Source organism: Pristiophorus japonicus, chromosome 8 (genome assembly GCF_044704955.1).
Source record: "Pristiophorus japonicus isolate sPriJap1 chromosome 8, sPriJap1.hap1, whole genome shotgun sequence".
Classification (NCBI taxonomy): Eukaryota; Metazoa; Chordata; class Chondrichthyes; family Pristiophoridae; genus Pristiophorus; species Pristiophorus japonicus.
In genome coordinates this window covers 50,575,199-50,600,253 of record NC_091984.1, presented here as the reverse complement: position 1 = coordinate 50,600,253, position 25,055 = coordinate 50,575,199, and the positions used below count along the sequence as shown (strand labels likewise).

Sequence of the window (25,055 nt, the reverse complement as noted above, 5' to 3'; positions counted from 1 at the left end):
ATTCCTTCCCGCAGAAGCCTGTCTAGTTCGTGTTCAATCTTTTCCCTCATCACATAGGGTACAGCTCTGGCCTTGTGATGGACCGGTCTAGCATCCTATGTGATGTAGATTTTGACTTTGGCCCCTTTGAAAGTGCCCACATCTGGCTGAAAGATGTTCAAATCGCTTCATAACTGTTGAGCAAGAGGTCCGTTCCTCTAATGACATGGCATGGACATCATTCCATTTCCAGTTTAGTTTTGCCAGCCAGCTTCTCCCCAGCAGTGCTGGGGGTTCTCCGGGGACAATCCACAGGGGAAGTCAGTTCACTGTCCCTTTGTGTGTGACAGAGAGCATGGTGCTGCCGAGGACTGGTATGATTTCTTTGGTGTAGGTCCTTAGTGTGGTGTCGACCCTTGTGAGTTTTGGTCTGTCTCTTTTATGTGGCCACAGTTGTTCAAATTGTTGAGCGCCCATGAGCGATTGACTCACTCCCGTATCCAGCTCCATGTTGACAGATATCCCGTTGAGTAGGACCCTCATCATTATAGGAAGCGTCCTGTTGTAGGAGCAGCGGTTATTTATCGTGTTGACCCGCTGTACACCGGTGTCCCGGGTACTGTCCCCACCATCTTCTGGTCCATTTTCCGACCCATCTGATTCGTATACCAGCCGAGCTGCTGTTTTTTTGCACATGCGGGCCAAATGCCCTGTATATTCACAATTTCTGCAAACAGCCTGCTGAAATCGACATCCCCTTGATGAGTGCCCACCCCCACACCTCCAGCACAGACCTGTTCCATTGTTCAAAGAGTTCCCAAAGAATAAGCTGCGTCTGGCTGATCTCTCTTGAGCTTCTCTCAGTTTGTAGTTGATTGCTCGCATTGTGGGTTGATGAGGTGTGAACGGCCGTTCCTGTGGCCCTTGATGGGCTCTGCCTGCTATCGAGAGCCTGTTCTCCCAGTTTTGTCTGTGTGTGGGGGTAGCAGTTTGTTTAGTACTGTGAACTTCTTCTTCCGATATTTCGTTAGTTGTCGTACCTGCATTGTAAATCAACCTCGTTTCTTCTTCCCCTACCAAGGATGTCTGTGCAACCAGTGCTGCTGCCTCTAAGGTCAGGTTCTTGGTCTCTATGAGCTTTCGGAATATGCCTGCATGGCCTATTCCTTCAATGAAAAAGTCTCTCAGCATTTCTCTCCTCAGTTCATCGAAGAACTCACATAAACTAGCCAACCTCCGAAGTTCCGCCACGAAGTCGGGTATGCTCTGGCCCACACAGCGTCTGTAGTTGTAGAACCTGTGTCTGGCCATGTGTAGGCTGCTCGCTGGCTTTAGGTGGTCTCTTACCAGTGTGCTCAATTCTTCAAACGACTTGCTTGCTGGTTTCTCGGGTGCCACAGCTGGTCAAGAGATGGGCTCTTCTCTTGTCTGCCTTATCGTCACCTAACCAGTCTTTGGTTACAAAGCTTTGCTGGAGCCTTTCTATAAAGTTCTCCCAATTGTCTCCCGCATTATACTTTTCATCTGATCCGTTGTTCGCCATTCTGTGGATTCTGTAATCCCGTAACCCGTCGCCACTGTAAAGTCCTGTCCCCTCAGTACAGATTCACACGAGGCATGTAGTAAAGTCAAGGTCACTCTGGACCTGCACCTTTATTTCACAGCTCTGGAATGCACTTGCCCGAGACCTGTCCTTATATACCTGTCTATTGCAAGTGCACCGCTGGTGGTTACAGGTCATATTTTATTACAGTCATGTATAGCATGTTAGGATACAGTTATATATAATAATGTAAGATACATGACAGGACTTTCAAAAAGCTTTTGACAAGGTCCCACACAGGACATTAGTGTGCAAAATTAAGGCACTTGGTATTGGGGGTAATGTATTGACGTTGATAGAAAACTGGTTGGCAGACAGGAAGCAAAGAGTGAGAATAAACGGGTCCTTTTCAGAATGGCAGGCAGTGACTAGTGGGGTGCCGCAAGTTTCAGTGCTGGGACCCCAGCTATTTACAATATACATTAATGATTTAGACGAAGGAATTGAATGCAATATCTCCAAATTTGCAGATGACACTAAGCTGGGTGGCAGTGTGAGCTGCGAGGAGGATGCTAGGAGGCTGCAGGGGAACTTGGACAGGTTAGCTGAATGAGCAAATGCATGGCAGATGCAGTATAATGTGGATAAGTGTGAGGTTATCCACTTTGATGCCAAAAACAGGAAGGCAGATTATTATCTGAATGGTGACAGATTAGTAAAAGGAGAGGTGCAACGAGACCTGGGTGTCATGGTACAACAGTCATTGAAGGTAGGCATGCAGGTACAGCAGGCAGTAAAGAAAGCAAATAGCATGCTGGCCTTCATAGCAAGGGGATCTGAGTATAGGAGCAGGGAGATCTTATTGCAGTTGTACAGGGCCTTGGTGAGAGCACACCTTGAATATTGTGTACAGTTTTGGTCTCCTAATCTGAGGAAGGACATTCTTGCTATTGAGGGAGTGCAGCGAAGGTTCAACAGACTGATTCCCGGGATGGCAGGTCTGACATATGAAGAAAGACTGGATCGACTAGGCTTATATTCACTGGAATTTAGAAGAATGAGAGGGGATCTCATAGAAACAGATAAAATTCTGACGGGATTGGACAGGTTAGATGCAGGAAGAATGTTCCCGATGTTGGGGAAGTCCAGAACCAGGGGTCACAGTCTAAGGATAAGGGGTAAGCCATTTAGGACCGAGATGAGGAGAAACTTCTTCACTGAGAATTGTGAACCTGTGGAATTCTCTACCACAGAAAGTTGTTGAGGCCAGTTTGTTAGATATATTCAAAAGGGAGTTAGATGTGGCCCTTACGGCTAAAGGGATCAAGGGGTATGGAGAGAAAGCAAGAATGGGGTACTGAAGTTGCATGATCAGCCATGATTGTATTGAATGGTGGTGCAGGCTCGAAGGGCCGAATGGCCTACAACTGCACCTATTTTCTATGTTTCTATGTTTCAATGTTAAATCCATTTTGTGTAGCCCATGGATAGAATCATAGGTTTCGCTTTACCTGGGTCTACAAGTGTACTCCTGGAATAGAGAAAATAGATTTAACCACATAAACATGTGGAGCAAGGTCACGGACCTAGGCTCCTGGAATTAAAAGAAGAACATAAGTACAACTTTCATTTCAAACTCTAAATGTAAACTAGTTCGTCCTAATGTTCCTTACACTGAGTGCCTTCCCTCTGGTAATAACCCTAGGCTTTTACCTGGTATATTAACGACTTGGAAGAAGGGACTGAGTCTAATGTAGCCAAGTTTGCTGACGATACAAAGATGGGAGGAAAAGCAATGTGTGAGGAGGACACAAAAAACCTGCAAAATGACATAAGACAGGCTAGGTGAGTGGGCAAAAATGTGGTAGATGCAGTATGTTGGAAAGTGTGAGGTTATGCACTTTGGCAAAAAAAAATCGAGGAACAAGTTATTATTTAAATGGAGAAAAATTGCAAAGTGCTGCAGTAGTGCAGGACCTGGGGGTCTTGGTGCATGAAACACCAAGTGATTCAGCAAGTGATCAGGAAGGCCAATGGAATCTTGGCCTTTATTGCAAAGGGGATGGAGTATAAAAACAATGAAGTATTGCTGCAGTTATACAGGGCATTGGTGAGGCCACACCTGGAATACTGCGTACAGTTTTGGGTTCCATATTTAAGAAAGGATATACTTGCTTTAGAGGCAGTTCAGAGAAGGTTCACTTGGTTGATTCCGGAGATGAGAGGGTTGACTTATGATGAAAGGTTGAGTAGGTTGGGCCTCTACTCACTGGAGTTCAGAAGGATGAGAGGTGATCTTATCGAAATGTCTAAAATTATGAGGGGGGGGGGGGGGGGGCTTGACAAGGTGGATGCAGAGAGGATGTTTCCACTGATGGGGGAGACGAGAACTAGGGGGCATAATCTTAGAATAAGGGGCCGCCCATTTAAAACTGTGATGAGGACGAATTTCGTCTGTCAGAGGGTTGTAAATCTGTGGAATTCGCTGCCTCAGAGAGCTGTGGAGGCTGGTCATTGAATAAATTTAAGGCAGAGATTGACAGTTTCTTAACCGATAAGGGAATAAAGGGTTATGGGGAGCAGGCAGGGAAGTGGACCTTAGTCCATGATCAGATCAGCCATGATCGTATTCAACAGCGGAGCAGGCTCGAGGGGCCATATGGCCTACTCCTGCTCCTCTTTCTTAAGCTCTTAGGGGCCCAAATTTCCCCAGCTGCCTACAGCGGCGTCGTTAGGGGTGGCACGCCGACTTTTTGGGGCAAAAAAGCGGCAAAAATGCACCTGCTAATTTGACTGCTCCCTCGTCATCTGGTTCCATCGGCGTGGTGCTGCAGGGCCTGCGGGGGGGGCGGTGCTTCAGCCGCGCTTACTCAGCGCAGCCGGCGTGTCGGAATAAGGTGGACGAATTAACTGCACAGATAGCAGTTAACGGATATGATGTAATTGGCATTACGGAGACATGGCTCCAGGATGACCAAGGCTGGGAACTCAACATCCAGGGGTATTCAACATTTAGGAAGGATAGACAGAAAGGAAAAGGAGGTGGGGTGGCATTGCTGGTTAAAGAGGAAATTAATGCAATAGTAAGGAAGGACATTAGCTTGGGTCTGTATGGGTGGAGCTAGGGAATATCAAAGGGCAGAAAACGCTAGTGGGAGTTGTGTACAGACCACCAAACAGTAGTAATGAGGATGGGGACAGCATCAAACAAGAAATTAGGGGATGCATGCAATAAAGGTGCAGCAGTTATCATGGGCGACTTTAATTTACATATAGATTGGGCTAACCAAACTGGTAGCAATGCGGTGGAAGAGGATTTCCTGGAGTGTATTAGGGATGGTTTTCTAGACCAATATGTCGAGGAACCAACTCGAGGGCTGGCCATCCTAGATTGGGTGATGTGTAATGAGAAAGGACTAATTAACAATCTTGTTGTGCGAGGCCCCTCGGGGAAGAGTGACCATAATACGGTAGAATTCTTTATTAAGATGGAGAGTGACAGTTCATTCAGAGACTAGGGTCCTGAGCTTGGGGAAAGGTAACTTCGATAGTATGAGATGTGACATGGCTAGAATAGACTGGCGAATGATACTTAAAGGGTTGACGGTGGATAGGCAATGGCAAACATTTAAAGATCACATGGATGAACTTCAACAATTGTACATCCCTGACTGGAGTAAAAATAAAACGTGGAAGGTGGCTCAACCATGGCAAACAAGGGAAATTAAGGATAGTGTTAAATCCAAGGAAGAGGCATATAAATTGGCCAGAAAAAGCAGCAAACCTGAGGAGTGGGAGAATTTTGTAATACAGCAGAGGAGGACAAAGGGTTTAATTAGGAGGGGAGAAATAGAGTATGAGAGGAAGCTTGCTGGGAACATAAAAACTGACTGCAAAAGCTTCTATAGATATGTGAAGAGAAAAAGATTAGTGAAGACAAACGTAGGTCCCTTGCAGTCAGATTCAGGTGAAGTTATAATGGGGAACAAAGAAATGGCGGACCAGTTAAACAAATACTTTGGTTCTCTTTTCATGAAGGAGGACACAAATAACCTTCCGGAAATACTAGGGGACCGAGGGTCTAGTGAGAAGGAGGAACTGAAGGATATCCTTATAAAGCGGGAAATTGTGTTAGGGAAATTGATAGGATTGAAGGCCAATAAATCCCTGGGGCCTGATAGTCTGCATCCCAGAGTACTTAAGGAAGTGGCCATAGAAATAGTGGATGCATTGGTGATCATTTTCCAACAGTCCGACGACTGTGGATCAGTTCCTATGGACTGGAGGGTAGCTAATGTAACACCACATTTTAAAAAAGGAGGGAGCGAGAAAACGGGTAATTATAGACCAGTTAGCCTGACATCAGTAGTGGGGAAAATGTTGGAATCAATTATTAAAGGTGAAATAGCAGTGCATTTGGAAAGCAGGGACAGGATCGGTTCAAGTCAGCATGGATTTATGAAAGGGAAATCATGCATGACAAATCTTCTGGAATTTTTTGAGGATCTACCTAGTAGAGTGGACAAGGGAGAACCAGTGGATGTGGTGTATTTGGACTTTCAAAAGGCTTTTGACAAGGTCCCACAGAAGAGATTGGTGTGCAAAGTCAAAGCACATGGTATTGGGGGTAATGTACTGATGTGGATAGAGAACTGGTTGGCAGACAGGAAGCAGAGAGTTGGGATAAACGGGTCCTTTTCAGAATAGCAGGCAGTGATTAGTGGAGTACCGCAGGGCTCAGTGCTGGGACCCCAGCTATTTACAATATACATCAATGATTTAGATGAAGGAATTGAGTGTAATATCTCCAAGTTTGCAGACGACACTAAACTGGGTGGCGCTGTGAGCTGTGAGGAGGATGCTAAAAGGCTGCAGGGTGACTTGGACAGGTTAGGTGAGTGGACAAATGCATGTTAGATGCAGTATAATGTGGATAAATGTGAGGTTATCCACTTTGGGGGCAAAAACACGAAGGCAGAATATTATCTGAATGGCGGCAGATTAGGAAAGGGGGAGGTGCAACAAGGCCTGGGTGTCATGGTACATCAGTCATTGAAAGCTGGCATGCAGGTAGTGAAGAAGGCAAATGGTATGTTGGCCTTCATAGCTCGTGGATTTGAGTATAGGAGCAGAGACGTCTTACTGCAGTTGTACAGGGCCTTGGTGAGGCCTCACCTGGAATAGTGTGTTCAGTTTTGGTCTCCTAATCTGAGGAAGGACGTTCTTGCTATTGAGGGACTGCAGCGAAGGTTCAACAGACTGATTCCCGGGATGGCGGGACTGACATATGAGAAGAGACTGGACCAACTGGGCCTTTATACACTGGAGTTAAGATGGATGAAAGGGGATATCATAGAAACTTACAAGATTCTGACGGGACCGGACAGGTTAGATGCGGGAAGAATGTTCCCGATGATGGGGAAGTCCAGAACCAGGGGACACAGTCTTTTAGGATAAGGTGTAGGCCATTTTGGACTGAGATGAGGAGAAACTTCTTCACTCAGAGTTGTTAACCTGTGGAATTCCCTGCCGCAGAGAGTTGTTGATGCCAGTTGATTGGATATATTCAAAAAGGAATTAGATATGGTCCTTGCAGCTAAAGGGATCAAGGGGTATGGAGTGAAAGTAGGAAAGGGGTACTGAGGGAATGATCAGCCATGATTTTATTGAATGGTGGTGCAGGCTTGAAGGGCCGAATGGCCTACTCCTGCACCTATTTTCTATGTTTCTATGACCCACACGCAAGGGTGAGTCATTAAAATGCATAGTCGCCCTTCAAATCAACCTGCTGACTGGCCTGCTCCGTGTCAGACTACTCATGCCACACATCCTGCCCCCCTCCTGTGCTGCTAACCATTTGACTGTTCTGTTGTATTTTGCAGAAGACGACCACACTCCTCAACATCCTGAAGATCCACCAGAAGATCCAGATGCGTGCGCTCCAGACCAAGGCGGGTGGGGGAAGGAGGGGTCCATGGAAATGTTTTCACGGGAGAATGCTGACCGCGATATGGATCAGTTGATAGTACAGGGCATCACACTGCCAGAAAGCTCCGTGAGCTCCTCGGCGGCATTCCATGGTTTCACACGCTCAGAGGTTGCGGGTCCCAGTGGCGGTGATGAAATGCATGTTGCCACACCCAGTGCCCCACCGTCCCAGCCTGTGCCTCACACTGGAGGGGTGCCATTGGGCAGACTCACGGCGAGGGGAAGGAGAAGCCGACCAGTCTCTCCTGAGATGCAGCCCTCAGGAGAGGTTAATCAGGTTCTGTCATTGGGTGAGGAGGCCAATGCCCTTACAAGATCACTCGCGTCAGTGGGGTGCGTGATGAGGTCGCAACACTGTCGGGTGAAATTTCTGCACTGAGACGGTAACTGAGGGTGGGCATTTCAGAGGGTGTGCAAATGATCGCAGATGCCATGAGGACACAAAAGCCGGATACTGAAATGCCCCTCCCACTTCAATCCACGCACTAGCCACCAGTGAGACCCAAGCCAGGCCCCCAACCCCCCCACCACCATCACCAACCCTATCAGGAAGTGCACTTTCCCCGAGATGTGGGTGAGGGATGGGTGCAGCCTTTCTTTGCTGTCGTTGTCGTTGAAGTGCACTGTAAAATATCCAATAAGATATTTTGCATTAAAACTGAATCATGTTCCATTTGGACCACACAACATTTAGGTGCAATTGTAAAAAGTAAAAATCCCTCACCCCTGCAGTCATGTGTGCCTGCCACCCCTAGCCCTGGTGGGAGGGCTAGCCGGTGCATCCTGCAGTCGGCAAGGTAGGACTGCTTTTTCAGCAGCTGATTTATCTCTCATTTATTTTTGATGATGTTGTGCAGCTGTTGTGATGTTGTGATGTTGTGAAGGTCTTTAGTGTTTTAGAATCCTCGAACTCACTCACACCCCCCATTTCTGGTTACCAGCACTGATTTCTTCAATGTATGTAAGGTTTTTCTGTGCCTACAAAAGTGGCCACATACACTGGCCTAAGTTAGTTTGGAATAACTTTATGCTCGCCAAATTTGCTTCTATAGCCAAAAGAGGTGTAAGTGGCTGGTCACGCCCCCTTTTGGAGAGAAAAAACTAAACTAGAAAAAAACGTAACTAACTGACTTACACTAGGCAAGTTAAATGGGGAAATTTGCGATTTCTAAGTTACTCCAAAAAAAGCTACTTACTCCAAAAAAAAACCAGGGCAATTCCTGGGAAAATTTGAGCCCTAAGTTCTTAAATTGCTGGTGAGCGCCTGGTATTTTCCTCTCGAAAAATGGGAGCACTTAGATCAAAGATTATTTCCCTTAGATTTTCCTTCTTAAATGAAGTTTTCTGCCCAGTAGATGAGGATCAATGGAAGATGGAAGTTCATTGAGGGTACATTTACACTGCTAATATAGTGTTGCCTTTGCATCGATGCTAAACCGGCAATTTAAGTCTATAGTCAGGCCCAGACTACCTCCAGAGTAAAGTGGATTGCAAACTCCTGGAGTGAATATTCTCACACCACTTTGATTTGACACCACATGAAGTTAACACCCTTAGCACAATTTAAATGTTTAGAAAGTGAGGATGCCCCCTTCCCCACTTCCTAAACATTTCACTTTTTGACTTCTGGGAGCGAGCTCTGCCCAGGCCTGTATAAAAGGCAAATGGCTCTCTCCTGGGCAACACAGCTCCAGCTTGCGTTGGACAGGAGCTAGACAATAGGAATGCAGTTCTGCCTGCTTTCAATCCAAACTGTAGATGCTGGCCAGAGACGGATGCTTGCAGTGTGAATTAACCTTAAATAGAAAATGCCTTTCCCTGTGTCTGATTGGCTGAGTTGGTATAACCCTTCCATCTGAATTACAAGTCTAGAATTTCTGGCTGCCATGTTTGCCTAAATAACAACAGTGACTGCTTTTCAAAACAATTTAGTGGTTGTGAAGCACTTTGGGACATAAGGTGGCACTTTATTATTGCAAGTTCTTTCATTTTTTCCAGATGGTACCATCTAAATTAACTAGGCATGCCAGCTTAAAAAGAAATATTATTCTACTAACTCATGTTAACATTTTTAAGTAGAATATCATAATTGCCAGAATGAAATAGAAATGCAAAATGAGAGAATAAACTGCCTTTTAATGAAGATTAGCTAATTATCTTGAATTACTCAATACTGCTCCCTCATTAGATCCCTAAAAGCAAGAATGAGAGACAGTATTACATTGGGATATAGATTTGCCAGGTGCTGAAATCATGTTCTTGTGATGCCATAAGTGTACCATTTCTCATATACAGGAAAGCGACAGTGCTGGTACAGCAGAATGCATTAGTGTCAGCCTGGGATGGTTTGCAAGATAAGTACTTGCACTGCCCATCTGAAATCTCATTACTTGTTACTAATTTCAGGAAATGGCTTCACATCTCATTAGTCTCTCTGGATACCTGGAGACCTCTGCTCCTTTTAAGAAGCTGCCATACATGATTTGCCTTTTTGATTTTCTCCTTAGATAACAAAATGTGTTTGTTCCAGCATTTTTTTGGTTGACAAAGATTAGAATAGTTCAGTACAATCATTGGTATTACATGAAGATTCTCCTGCCAGTTTCAAAAGACGCAGTATAAATCACAAACTTGACTGCGGTGACCTAAATGAGATCACATACTGGTTGTGGCATTGCACTTATCTTCATGTTCTTTACTCAGCACTCCGTGAATCAGAGGGGTCTATGAGAAAAGGTTAACACCACTGTGAAGCTCGAGGACAATTATTTATTTTCTTCGACACTATACATTGCACACTTCCTTGTGCTTTGGGACACCCACTCCCCAACAATGTTGCAAAGACTGGAGGTGCAGGAGCCCACAGGAAAGTTTAGGCATCCCCTTCTCATGGGCTCCCCCACTTTCCTGAGCGCGAGACCCTCCCTGAAACCCTCTCCCCGCGATTTACTTGAGGTCCGGTAACTGTACCTTCAGTCCCAGTCGGTGGCTTCCTGTCACCTGAAATTCCGCTCCTGCCCGTCGGCCAGCCACCACTCCCACCCATTCCAGACATCTGAACAGGTGCATGCAGGAGAAGCCCGGGCATTAAAATCGCAGCAAAGTCGGAGGGGTTTTGGTGCTCATCTCATATCCACCCGTCCAATTTCCACACCGGTTTAAAATTGGGGCTAAGGTTTCTAATACACTGATTCTCAGCACAGACTGCCAAGTAGAAAATAAACATCCAGAAAATATTTTCAGAAAGTTATTAAAAAATGCAGCCAGAAAAATGACTTTAAAGATAAGGAACTTGATGAATATTTTTCAGATTATGTAAACCAAGGTCTGGTTAGATCACTCGGGCAAAATACAGTTGATTCCTACCCTACCCATATTTAAATTATTTTCTCTCCTCTATATAATAGTGGTGCACTCTATTCTCTAGATGAAAGGGTTAGCAGACTGCCCTCCTTCATCTCTGCGAATCCCAAGCTGCAGCCCGCTGTGCAGGCATATATATTAGTGGCCTGAGAAAGGTGTGTTCATCACATTCTGGATTTCTCCCTCTCCCTGTAGGGAGCAGCCTGTCTCCATTATATGCCATCCCTGACCAACATGGACAAGATTACCAGGTTCTTTTCTTTTTGCAGGCTTTTTTATTTCCCCTCACCCGCCCAATAGGCATTGGCAGACGAAATTGCTCAACACCATCAAACTAACTGCACCGCAAAATGGAGTCGTAATGTGAACAGACACAAATGTCTGTGTCAAACTTACCTCTGGGGGTTGGGCTCGTTGTGCTTGTCTCGTTCGTGCTTTATCATTCGGTATTTTCCAATCCTGGAGTCTGGTCGGGAGACTTTCATACCTTTCAGTGTTATTCTGAAGAATAACGACAGATAAAAAAAAATGCATCACAGAAAAGCAGGTACAGGAGTACCTCAGGAGCAAATAATAATAATGTATACAACATATATATTATCCAAAGAACTTCCCAGTAAATGGCTGCAAATTACTTCTCAATAATTTGCAGTAATGACACCAGAATCAATAATTCTTTCGTACAATTGTCAGAACACAGCAATGACAAGGAACACAGCGGTATTATGCATTTCCATTAGCTGTCATTGTGTGCCCAAAGCCAACCAAGATGTCAAAAATCACCAATATATATATATTATCGAAAGTAACTGATATGCTGGAGTATTTTAATACAGGACACTAATTTCAGGGTTCAGACGATAGTTGTAATTATTCACGAAGTATTATGAATTCCTTGTTAACAATCCATGTACCTATTGTGCTGCAATACTGTTCAACAGATTGGGAAAAGACAGAGATGTAAGAAGCTCAGAGATGTCAGAAGAACAAGGAGGGCAGCGACAGGGGATGTCAGAAGAACAAGGAGGGCAGCGACAGGGGATGTCAGACGCATAAAGAGGGCAGCGACAGGGGATGTCAGAAGAATAAGGAGGGCAGCGACAGGGGATGTCAGAAGAACAAGGAGGGCAGCGACAGGGGATGTCAAAGTGGCTGAGAGGGCAGGATGTCAGAGCAAGGACAGTTTATGTTTGATAAATGGAAAGTATGTAAATACATCAATTTTCTGCAAGTGAGACTTCTGTTATTTTAGTTTCATATGGAAATCGTCTAAGCTACTCAATAAATCTTTTGAATCACTCCCAGGTGAACATTATTCTTTATGTATTACGCCATGCAAACTTTCTTGTAAAATAGATTTGGAATTCTGTGAAGCTTGTATGACTGGAATGAGTTTTATCATGTTATGTTAAAGGGTATCTACGTCCTCCTTTAGTTGAAGGGACAGGAGGTATACCGTCATTTTTATTATTGCAAATAATATTCAACTTCATCTCCCTAGAAAGCACTTCTTTTCCTTATCTGCACAAAGCCCAACACCGCCATCCTATCGAACCTCCCTGTGCCCCAGTAAATTGACTGTAAATTTTAATTTCTAATTTAAGCCACTCCATTGTCTCACCTTGCATGACCTCAGTGATCTCCTCCAGCCTGGTGTCCCTGCACAGACCATCTGCTCCTCTAAAACTGGGCTACTTTCTGTCCACAATTCTCTCTGCTCCACCTTTGTTCAGCCCAAAATACACTCTTTTTCTCTGGAACTCCTGCCAATGCTCTCTGCCTTGCTATCACTCTGTGATTTCAAAAACTTCCTGAAAGCTCTTCTCCAACTGTGTTTCAGTCCTCCCTCCACGCACACACACTCCCTTTTTTCACTCCTGCTGTTTTTACCTCCTTAATGTGAAACACAGAAACATAGAAAATAGATGCAGGAGTAGGCCATTTGGCCCTTCGAGCCTGCACCATTCAATAAGATCATGGCTGAACATTCACCTCAGTACTCTTTTCCTGCTTTCTCTCCATACCCCTTGATCTCTTTAGCTGTAAGGGCTATATCTAACTCCCTCTTGAACATATTCAACGAACTGGCATCAACAACTCTCTGCGGTAGAGAATTCCACAGGTTAACAACTCTCTGAGTGAAGAGGTTTCTCCTCACCTCAGTCCTAAATGGCTTACCCCTTATCCTTAGACTGTGTTCCCTGGTTCTGGACTTCCCCAACATGGGGAACAATCGACCTGCATCTAACCTGTCCCGTCCCGTCAGAATCTTGTATGTTTCTTTGAGATCACCCTTCATCCTTCTAAACTCCAATGTATAAAGGTCCAGTTGATCCAGTCTCTTCTCATATGTCAGTCCTGCCATCCTGGGAATCAGTCTGGTGAACCTTCGCTGCACTTCCTCAATAGCAAGAATGTCCTTCCTCAGATTAGGAGACCAAAACTGAACACAATATTCCAGGTGAGGCCTCACCAAGGCCTGTACAACTGCAGTAAGACCTGCCTGCTCCTATACTCAAATCCGCTACCTATGAAGGCCAACATACCATTTGCCTTCTTCACTGCCTGCTGTACCTGCATGCCAACTTTCAATGAATGACACCCAGGTCTCGTTGCACCTCCCCTTTTCCTAATCTGCCACCATTTACATAATATTCTGCCTTCGTGTTTTTGCCCCCAAAGTGGATAACCTCACATTTATCCACATTATACTACATCTGCCATGCATTTGCCCACTCACCTAACCTGTCCCAGTCACCCTGCAGCTTCTTAGCGTCCCCCTCACAGCTCACACCGCCACCCAGCTAAGTGTCATCTGCAAATTTGGAGATATTACACTCTATTCTTTCATCTAAATCATTGATGTATATTGTAAATAGCTGAGGTCCCAGCAGTGAGCCCTGCGGCACCCCACTAATCACTGCCTGCCATTCTGAAAAGGACCTGTTTATCCCGACTCTCCGCTTCCTGTCTGCCAACCAGTTCTCTATCCACATCAATACATTACCCCCAATACCATGTGCCTTAATTGTGCACACCAATCTCTTGTGTGGGACTGTGTCAAAAGCCTTTTGAAAGTCCAAATACACCACATCCACTGGTTCTCCCTTGTCCACTCTACTCGTTACATCCTCAAAAATTCTAGAAGATTTGTCAAGCATGATTTCCCTTTCATAAATCCATGCTGACTTGCACCGATCCTGTCACTGCTTTCCAAATGCACTGCTATTTCATCTGTAATAATTGATTCCAACATTTTCCCCACTACTGTGTCAGGCTAACCGGTCTATAATTACTCGTTTTATCTCTCCCTCCTTTTTTAAAAAGTGTTGTTACATTAGCTACCCTCCAGTCCATAGGAACTGATCCAGAGTCAATAGACAGTTGGAAAATGATCACCAATGCATCCACTATTTCTAGGGCCACTTCCTTAAGTACTCTGGGATGCAGATTATCAGGCCCTGGGGATTTATCGGCATTTAATCCCATCAATTTCCCAAACACAATTTCCCGACTAATAAGGATTTCCTTCAGTTCCTCCTTCTCACTAGACCTTCGGTCCCCTAGTATTTCTGGAAAGTTATTTGTGTCTTCCTTTGTGAAAACAGAACCAAAGTATTTGTTCAACTGGCCTGCCATTTCTTTGTTCCCCATTATAAATTCACCTGATTCTGACTGCAAGGGACCGATGTTTATCTTCACTAATCTTTTTCTCTTCACATATCTATAGAAGCTTTTGCAGTCAGTTTTTATGTTCCCTGCAAGCTTCCTTTCATACTCTATTTTGCTTCTCCTAATTAAACCCTTTGTCGTCCTCTGCTGCATTCTAAATTTCTCCTAGTCCTCAGGTTTGCTGCTTTTTCTGGCCAATTTATATGCCTCTTCCTTGGATTTAACACGATCCTTAATTTCCCTTGTTAGCCACGGTTGAGTCACCTTCCCCGTTTTATTTTTACTCCAGACAGGGATGTACAATTGTTGAAGTTCATCCATGTGATCTTTAAATGTTTGCCATTGCCTATCCACTGTCAACATAAGAACATAAGAACATAAGAATTAGGAACAGGAGTAGGCCATCTAGCCCCTCGAGCCTGCTCCGCCATTCAATAAGATCATGGCTGATCTGGCCGTGGACTCAGCTCCACTTACCTGCCCGCTCCCCATAACCCTTAATTCCCATATTGGTTAAAAATCTATCTATCTATGACTTGAATACATTCAATGAGCTAGCCTCAACTGCTTCCTTGGGCAGAGAATTCCACAGATTCACAACCCTCTGGGAGAAGAAATTCCTTCTCAACTCGGTTTTAAATTGGCTCCCCCGTATTTTGAGGCTGTGCCCCCTTGTTCTAGTCTCCCCGACCCGTGGAAACAACCTCTCCGCCTCTATCTTGTCTATCCCTTTCATTATTTTAAATGTTTCTATAAGATCACCCCTCATCCTTCTGAACTCCAACGAGTAAAGACCCAGTCTACTCAATCTATCATCATAAGGTAACCCCCTCATCTCCGGAATCAGCCTAGTGAATCGTCTCTGTACCCCCTCTAAAGCTTGTATATCCTTCCTTAAGTAAGGTGACCAAAACTGCACGCAGTACTCCAGGCGCGGCCTTACCAATACCCTATACAGTTGCAGCAGGACCTTCCTGCTTTTGTACTACATCCCTCTCGCAATGAAGGCCAACATTCCATTCGCCTTCCTGATTACCTGCAAACTAACTTTTTGGGATTCATGTACAAGGACCCCAGGTCGCTCTGCACCTCAGCATGTTGTAATTTCTCCCCATTCAAATAATATTCCCGTTTACTGTTTTTTTTTCCCAAGGTGGATGACCTCACACTTTCCGACATTGTATTCCATCTGCCAAACCTTAGCCCATTCGCTTAACCTATCCAAATCTCTTTTGCAGTCTCTCTGTGTCCTCTCCACAACCTGCTTTCACACTAATCTTTGTGTCATCTGCAAATTTTGTTACACTACACTCTGTCCCCTCTTCCAGGTCATCGATGTATATTGTAAACAGTTGTGTCCCAGCACCGATCCCTGTGGCACACCACTAACCACCGATTTCCACCCCGAAAAGGACCCGTTTATCCCGACTCTCTGCTTTCTGTTCGCTAGCCAATTCTCTATCCATGCTAATACATTTCCTCTGACTCCGCGTACCTCTATCTTCTGCAGTAACCTTTTGTGTGGCACCTTATCGAATGCCTTTTGAAAATCTAAATACACCACATCCATCGGTGCACCTCTATCCACCATGCTCGTTATATCCTCAAAGAATTCCAGTAAATTAGTTAAACATGATTTCCGCCTCATGAATCCATGCTGCGTCTGCTTGATTGCACTATTCCTATCTAGATGTCCCGCTATTTCTTCCTTAATGATAGTTTCAAGCATTTTCCCCACTACAGATGTTAAACTAACCGGCCTATAGTTACCTGCCTTTTGTCTGCCCCCTTTTTTAAACAGAGGTGTTACATTCGCTGCTTTCCAATCCGCTGGTAACTCCCCAGAGTCCAGAGAATTTTGGTCGATTATAACAAATGCATCTGCTATAACTTCCACCATCTCTTTTAATACCCTGGGATGCATTTCATTCGGACCAGGGGACTTGTCTACCTTGTCACATTAGCCTGTCCAGCACTACCCACCTAGTGATAGTGATTGTCTCAAGGTCCTCCCTTCCCATATTCCTGTGACCAGCAATTTTTGGCATGGTTTTTGTGTCTTCCACTGTGAAGACCGAAGCAAAATAATTGTTTAAGGTCTCAGCCATTTCCACATTTCCCATTATTAAATCCCCCTTCTCATCTTCTAAGGGACCAATATTTACTTTAGTCACTCTTTTCCGTTTTATATATCGGTAAAAGCTTTTACTATCTGTTTTTATGTTTTGCGCAAGTTTACCTTCGTAATCTATTTTTCCTTTCTTTATTGCTTTTTTAGTCATTCTTTGCTGTTGTTTAAAATTTTCCCAATCTTCTAGTTTCCCACTAACCTTGGCCACCTTATACGCATTGGTCTTTGATTTGATACTCTCCTTTATTTCCTTGGTTATCCACGGCTGGTTATCCCTTCTCTTACCACCCTTCTTTTTCACTGGAATATATTTTTGTTGCGCAATATGAAAGAACTCCTTAAAAGTCCTCCACTGTTCCTCAATTGTGCCACCGTTTAGTCTATGTTTCCAGTCTACCTTAGCCACCTCTGCCCTCATCCCACTGTAGTCCCCTTTGTTTAAGCATAGTACGCTCGTTTCTGACACAACTTCCTCACCCTCAATCTGTATTACAAATTCAACCATACTGTGATCACTCATTCCGAGAGGATCTTTTACTAGGCAATCGTTTATTTTTCCTGTCTCATTACACAAGACCAGATCTAAGATAGCTTGCTCCTTTGTAGGTTCTGTAACAGACTGTTCTAAGAAACAATCCCGTATGCATTCTATGAATTCCTCCTCAAGGCTACCCCGTGCGATTTGAGTTGACCAATCGATATGTAGGTTAAAATCCCCCATGACTACTGTCATTCCTTTTTCACATGCCTCCATTATTCCCTTGATTATTGCCCGCCCCACCGTGAAGTTATTATTTGGGGGCCTATAAACTACGCCCACCAGTGACTTTTTGCCCTTACTATCTCTAATCTCCACCCACAATGATTCAACATTTTGTTCATTAGAGCCAATATCGTCTCTCACAACTGTCCTGATATCATCCTTTATTAACAGAGCTACCCCACCTCCTTTCCCTTCTTGTCTATCCTTCCGAATCGTCAGATACCCCTGTATGTTTAAGTCCCAGTCTTGGCCACCCTGCAACCATGTTTCTGTAATGACCACCAAATCATATCCATTTGTAATGATTTGTGCCGTCAACTCATTTACTTTATTTCAAATGCTGCGTGTGTTTAGGTAGAGTGTTTTAATCCTAGTTTTTAAACCATGATTTCTAGTTTTGACCCCTCCTGCAGCCCCTTTATATTCAGTGGCCCTTTTTTTTTGCCTTGGGTTTCTCTGCCCTCCACTTTTACTCATCTCCTTTCTGTCTTTTGCTTTTGTCTCCTTTTTGTTTCCCTCTGTCTACCTGCATTGGTTCCCATTCCCCTGCCATATTAGTTTAACTCCTCCCCAACAGCACTAGCAAACACTCTCCCGAGGACATTGGTTCTGGTCCTGCCCAGGTGCAGACCCTTTAAGTATCATTCGCCAGTCTATTCTAGCCAATTCACGTCTCATACCATCGAAGTTACCTTTCCTTAAGTTCAGGACCCTAATCTCTGAATTAACTGTGTCACTCTCCATCTTAATAAAGAATTCTACCATATTATGGTCACTCTTCCTCAAGGGGCCTCGCACAAGATTGCTAATTAGTCCTTTCTCATTACACACCCCCCAAGTCTAGGATAGCCAGCCCTTGAGTTGGTTCCTCGACATATTGGTCTAGAAAACCATCCCTAATACACTCCAGGAAATCCTCCTCCACTGTATTGCTAGCAGTTTGGTTAGCCCAATCTATATGTAGATTAAAGTCGCCTATGATAACTGCTGTACCTTTATTTCACGCATCCCTAATTTCTTGTTTGATGCTGTCCCCAACCTCACTACTACTGTTTGGTGGTCTGTACACAACTCCCACTAGCGTTTTCTGCCCTTTGGTATTCCGTAGCTCCACCCATGTAGGCTCCAAGTTTCGTGCCGCGGTGAAAACGGCGCACCTCCGAGCTGGGCGCCTGTTGTTCGCGCCGAAAACTGTGCCTAAAAAAAAGTCCGATATTCTCGAGCTCCTTGGAGCTCGATGTCTGCTTGGCGCGGCGCGCTCTTCGCAGCAGGGGGCGGAGCCTAACACTCGCGCTGATTTTCTAAGTAGCAGGGGGCGGGTACAATTTAAATTAGCCTTCGTGGTGCCGGCAACCCTGCGCGTGCGCGTTGGAGCGTGCGCGCACGCGCAGTCTCACACAAACATTGGCACTCGGCCATTTTAAAAAATACTGCAGAAAAAGTGAAGATTTGTTTCTTGGACCCCTGCAAAGGCTTGTAATTTAATTTTTTTTGATATTTCTATGTGTGAGGAAGTGCTTTTAGCAGCACTGCTGAATAAATCACCTGCTGAAATCAGTGAGTTCAGCTTTTCACTGCTAAACTTGCAGAACCGGTGCTGCATTGGTGCATGCAAATTAAGGACTATGTGTTTGGAGAAATAAGAGTGCCAATTCAACTTTGCAATAATACATGGTGTTGACAATGCAGCACCCATTTTGCAAATTTAAACATAAAATTGTCGATGTGGCTGCCTCTCCCTGTCCAAATGGCCTCAGTCCCCCTCACAGCTCGAAGGCTGCTGCTGTGTCTTTGGCTGCCGGCCAGCCACTGACGCCGCTGCTATCTCATGGCCGAATGGCCTCACATCGGTTTGCTGATTCTTTGGCTGCCGGCCAGCCACTGACGCCGCTGATATCTCATGGCCGAATGGCCTCGGGTCCGTCCGGTGCTGCTTCTTCGCGGCCAGCCACGAAGAGAATGAAGGCCTGCCTCAAGCACTGCAGCTCAGCTCGAAGCTTGCTGCCGCTGCCGTCGAGACACTGACGCCACACCGCTGCCTGTCTCCAACATGAAAGGCCTGTCTGAAGCACTTTCACACAGGTAGGAACATGGTTTATTTAATCTTTTCTTTGCTTATAAATTTTTATTCAGGTTGGATTTATTTGTATAATATTTGTATAAGTATAACTAAGGATTGATTGTAGAATTTAATCACTTCCCTTCCCCCCCCCCTCGTTCCCTACGCCTGATTTGTAACCTACGCCTGATTTTCTAAAGTGTAGATAAGGTTTTTTCGAGCGTACAAAAATCTAAGTTAGTTTGGAGTAAGTTTTCACTCACGAAACTTTGAAATCAGGGGTAAGTGGCCGGACACGCCCCCTTTTGAAAAAAAAATTCTGTTCCAAAGTGAAACTGTTCTAACTGACTAGAACTGGAGCAAACTAAATGTCGAGAATTCCGATTTCTAAGATACTCCGTTCTACACCAGTTGCTCCTAAAAATCAGGAGCAAATCATGTGGAAACTTGGGGCCAAAGATTCCACATCCTCCAAGCTAATGCGTTACTATTACTATTGCGTTAATTTCCTCTTTAACCAGCAAAGCTACCCCACCTCCTTTTCCTTTCTGTCTATCCTTCCTGAATGTTGAATACACCTGGATGTTGAGTTCCCAGCCTTGGTCACCCTGGAGCCATGTCTCCGTGATGCCAATTATATCATATTCGTTAATTGCTGCCTGTGCAATTAATTCGTCCACCTTATTACGAAAACTCCTTGCATTGAGGGACCGAACCTTCAGGGCTCGGAGAGGTCTTCCTGGACTAGAAATGGAAGTTGTTGTGACACTGTCTCCAGGACCTTGATGGCCCCTGTGTGTCGCACAAATCTATACAGAATAATCCAGAAGCAGCCTAGTTGTGCCTGTATAGGTTCTGCATAATCTCAGGTGACTTGAAATCTACCGACTGGGCAATCTATTTGCTTTACTGATTGCTGGCACACCATTTGGTTATGCTAACTGAATCAATATAAACAGGCCACGTTCAACATCAGAGAGATTGGCAGCCCCTATTGCTGAATTCCTTCAGGAAGCAGTTCTGCAAGATAAATGCAGCACAAGTTGTCTAGTTTGCATTAAACTGCACAAATCACAGTTGTTACTATGTGCGTGGTGTATATTCAAGAGGACTGTACTATTGCATTTATGTATTCGTGCTCGATGTTTCCAGTCCTTTGATTTAAGTATGGATGAAGACAAATGCAAAACAAATGCAAAAGCTTAATCTGTAGATGTTTTATGTAAAGTAATAGATGTTCATGGAATTCATGAGAGAGGTGCAAAGGGTCCCTGATTATTTTCTGGCTTATGCAGTGCACACTGGGTAAAAGCAGGATATTAATTTATACGCAGTATGGTATAGGGCCGATTTTAACCCTGTCCTCCTGGCGGAAACCGAGCCCGGCCATAAGACCCTCCCGAACTCCCTGCCCACCACCTACCTGAGTGTCAGGGACTGTTCCTTTGAGTCCCCAGCGGTGGTCTGTTGCAGCCAGAGATTCCAATCCCACCCACCGGCCAGCTGACACTTCCCACTAGGCTCCAAGAGGCGGGATTTGGGGGGGGGGGGCAGCGGCGGGGAGAAGGGCAGGGGGGTAGGACTGGGGAAGGGACTTATGATGCCTATGCGGATCAGGCCCAGGAGTTCAAATCTACTGGGCCTCACGCTGCTGAGGACAGATTACAGTCCACCTCAGCCCCTCACCCTCACCAGTCACGCCTCCAGTTAAAATTAGGACAGATGCCTCGTGTTTCAGCGTCTCTACATATACGTTATACATCCATCATAGCTGCCAATATGCAAGATCAGGACAGGCTGTACTGGTGACAGACAAGCTGGAATTCATCTGTCTTTACAGCAGTTCTGGTCTTAGTGCATGACAGCATCTGTCAAGAATATATATCTTCAACTATTGCCCTTGACAGTGAAACTTTTGGAAAACAAGATATGCTGATCATTAACACTGAATCTTCAATTCAACTCGTGACAAAAAGACTTGTACTTGTTGCCTTGATCTCCACCCATTTCAACACCTGCCCCATTTCCTGCCTTATCCCTATCTCCTCCCGACCACTTAGTTATGGTGCAAATCCACATCCTATCACTCTGTAGCATAGCGCACAATAAATACCTCACTGCACCCCAGCTGTGCAATGGTTTGCTTTTGCACATCTGACCTGCGTTTTTTATGAGCTAATTATCTGCAAAGACGAAGAATAAGTCAGATATGACAATGTAGCATGCATGAAAAATATAATGCAGTGTACACTCCTGCAGCAAGGTTACACTCATTAGGTCTCCCTTTGCATTCAACAGTTTTGAGGTTGCTACCAAATTATATGGCTCATATAATTGTAGAAGTTATAGCATAGAAGGAAGTCACATGACTGATTGTTCCCAAGTCGACGCTAGCTCATCAACTGGAGCTATCTACTTTAATCCCATTTCCCTGCTCTTTCCCATTTGTATTCTTCCTTTTGAAATACTTATCCAGTTCCCTTTTACATGTTGTTATAGACTGTGCCTCAATAGCCCCCTTGTGGTAATAAAGCATTCTGTGTCTCAATAAGCATCTTGGAAGAGGAGAAGTTGCTGAGGGATAGCAGGTGGGCGAAGCTGTCCAGGTGGGCGCAGCGGACCGGGTGGGCGCAGCTGTCCGGGTGGGCGAAGCTGTCCAGGTGGGCGCAGCGGACCGGGTGGGCGCAGCGGACCGGGTGGGCGCAGTTGTCCGGGTGGGCGCAGCGGACCGGGTGGGCGCAGCGGACCGGGTGGGCGAAGCTGTCCAGGTGGGCGCAGCAGACCGGGTGGGCGAAGCGGACCGGGTGGGCGAAGCTGTCCAGGTGGGCGCAGCGGACCGGGTGGGCGCAGCGGACCGGGTGGGCGCAGCGGACCGGGTGGGCGAAGCTGTCCAGGTGGGCGCAGCAGACCGGGTGAGCGAAGCGGACCGGGTGGGCGAAGCTGTCCAGGTGGGCGCAGCGGACCGGGTGAGCGAAGCTGTCCAGGTGGGCGCAGCGGACCGGGTGGGCGCAGCGGACCGGGTGAGCGCAGCGGACCGGGTGGGCGAAGCTGTCCAGGTGGGCGCAGCGGACCGGGTGAGCGAAGCTGTCCAGGTGGGCGCAGCGGACCGGGTGGGCGCAGCGGACCGGTGAGCGCAGCGGACCGGGTGGGCGAAGCGGACCGGGTGAGCGAAGCTGTCCAGGTGGGCGCAGCGGACCGGGTGAGCGCAGCGGACCGGGTGGGCGAAGCTGTCCAGGTGGGCGCAGCGGACCGGGTGGGCGAAGCTGTCCAGGTGGGCGCAGCGGACCGGGTGAGCGAAGCTGTCCAGGTGGGCGCAGCGGACCGGGTGGGCGCAGCGGATCGGGTGGGCGAAGCTGTCCAGGTGGGCGCAGCTGACCGGGTGGGCGAAGCGGACCGGGTGGGCGAAGCGGACCAGGTGGGCGCAGCGGGCCGGGTGGGCGCAGCTGACCGGGTGGGCGAAGCTGACCGGGTGGGCGAAGCGGGCCGGGTGGGCGAAGCTGACCGGGTGGGCGAAGCGGACCGGGTGGGCGAAGCGGACCGGGTGGGCGAAGCGGGCCGGGTGGGCGAAGCTGACCGGGTGGGCGAAGCGGACCGGGTGGGCGAAGCGGGCCGGGTGGGCGAAGCGGGCCGGGTGGGCGCAGCGGACCGGGTGGGCGAAGCTGACCGGGTGGGCGAAGCGGAGCGGGTGGGCGAAGCGGGCCGGGTGGGCGAAGCGGGCCGGGTGGGCGAAGCGGGCCGGGTGGGCGCAGCGGGCCGGGTGGGCGCAGCGGGCCGGGTGGGCGAAGCGGACCGGGTGGGCGAAGCGGGCCGGGTGGGCGAAGCTGACCGGGTGGGCGAAGCGGACCGGGTGGGCGAAGCGGACCGGGTGGGCGAAGCGGGCCGGGTGGGCGAAGCTGACCGGGTGGGCGAAGCGGACCGGGTGGGCGAAGCGGGCCGGGTGGGCGAAGCGGGCCGGGTGGGCGCAGCGGACCGGGTGGGCGAAGCTGACCGGGTGGGCGAAGCGGACCGGGTGGGCGAAGCGGGCCGGGTGGGCGAAGCGGGCCGGGTGGGCGCAGCGGGCCGGGTGGGCGCAGCGGGCCGGGTGGGCGAAGCGGGCCGGGTGGGCGCAGCGGGCCGGGTGGGCGAAGCGGGCCGGGTGGGCGAAGCGGACCGGGTGGGCGAAGCTGTCCAGGTGGGCGCAGCGGGCCGGGTGGGCGCAGCGGGCCGGGTGGGCGAAGCGGGCCGGGTGGGCGAAGCGGACCGGGTGAGCGAAGCGGGCCGGGTGGGCGCAGCGGGCCGGGTGGGCGCAGCGGGCCGGGTGGGCGAAGCGGGCCGGGTGGGCGAAGCGGACCGGGTGGGCGAAGCGGGCCGGGTGGGCGCAGCGGGCCGGGTGGGCGAAGCGGGCCGGGTGGGCGAAGCGGGCCGGGTGGGCGCAGCGGGCCGGGTGGGCGAAGCGGGCCGGGTGGGCGAAGCGGGCCGGGTGGGCGAAGCGGGCCGGGTGGGCGCAGCGGGCCGGGTGGGCGCAGCGGGCCGGGTGGGCGAAGCGGACCGGGTGGGTGCAGCGGACCGGGTGGGCACAAGGCATCCGCCTGCTGGTAACCCCCACACCTGAGAATAAAGGCAAAGACACTCCTAGCTGCACTTGAGCCAGGTGTAATGCCTTCTGAGACTTCATTTCAAAGGAAGCTGTCACTGAGTTCTGTCATCATCATAGGCAGTCCCTCGAATCGAGGATGAATGGGTTCCACCTAATATTCCAGATCCCGAACTAAATCTTGAAGGGTGGAAGATGCCTGTGCGTGGATTTTTTTAACGTGTGGTGGCCGTTGCACACCAGCCACCACACGGGCTTGACAGAGCTAGGTCTTGGTCCGATAGCAAGGATTAACCAAGAATACTGGAGACCGACTCTGCTGCATGGACCTAGTGCGTACACATATCGCAGTGTGGGCTGGCCCGTGCTGCCCCTGGGCCCTTGCTTCTTCTGGGCCCCGAACTCTCGCCTCTCCTGGGCCCCGATCATGTCCCTCTACAATCTCTTGCTGCTCCCTCGCCACTCTTGCTGTACCTGCCCACGCTCTAATCACCGACCTGGATCTTGGTGATGTCCCTTTTCACTGCCGTTGCTCTCCTGCTCCAGCACGTGCTGCTCCCTGGAGTGGTACGCTGCCACGCTGCTCCTTCCGCTCCCCGGCCTGCTCCGATGGTGCTCGCAGGCCGGGGGCACGACTGCAAGTGGACCTACTTTCCACTTCTACCCACTGACACTCATGCATCCTGGGGTTGAAAAATAACCTTAAATGCACTGCCAGTTTTTTTCATATTGTACATATACACCAAATCATTTATTTTAAAAAGCTCTTCTTTATTCTTTTGTGCAGTGGGCTGCAGCACAAATGACGTAACACTGGCAGAATGAGAGCGAATGCCAATTATGATATTCAGACTAAAAAGTGCATCTAATAATAACGTGGTTTCACCCCTCAACTCTCTACCTGGACCAGATTCCCAGTAAACTTATTAGGATATATAATCTGCTCAACATCAGAGACAGTGAAAAAACGAGAAAACTTTTTTG

At 47.7% G+C, this 25,055-nt stretch overlaps 1 protein-coding gene across 3 annotated transcripts in view; it reads right to left on the bottom strand.

Annotated features, from left to right (window-relative positions):
• Positions 1 to 25,055, bottom strand: part of b4galt2 (UDP-Gal:betaGlcNAc beta 1,4- galactosyltransferase, polypeptide 2) — a 628,374-nt gene that overhangs the window by 16,204 nt on the left and 587,115 nt on the right. For 2 of the 3 annotated variants that reach the window (XM_070886768.1, XM_070886770.1), the window contains one exon: positions 11,270 to 11,374. The exons of the other annotated variant lie outside the window; for it this stretch is intronic. In XM_070886768.1, the coding sequence (XP_070742869.1) occupies positions 11,270 to 11,374 (105 nt within the window). The remainder of the gene's footprint in view (positions 1 to 11,269; positions 11,375 to 25,055) is intronic. 3 annotated transcript variants of the gene reach the window in all.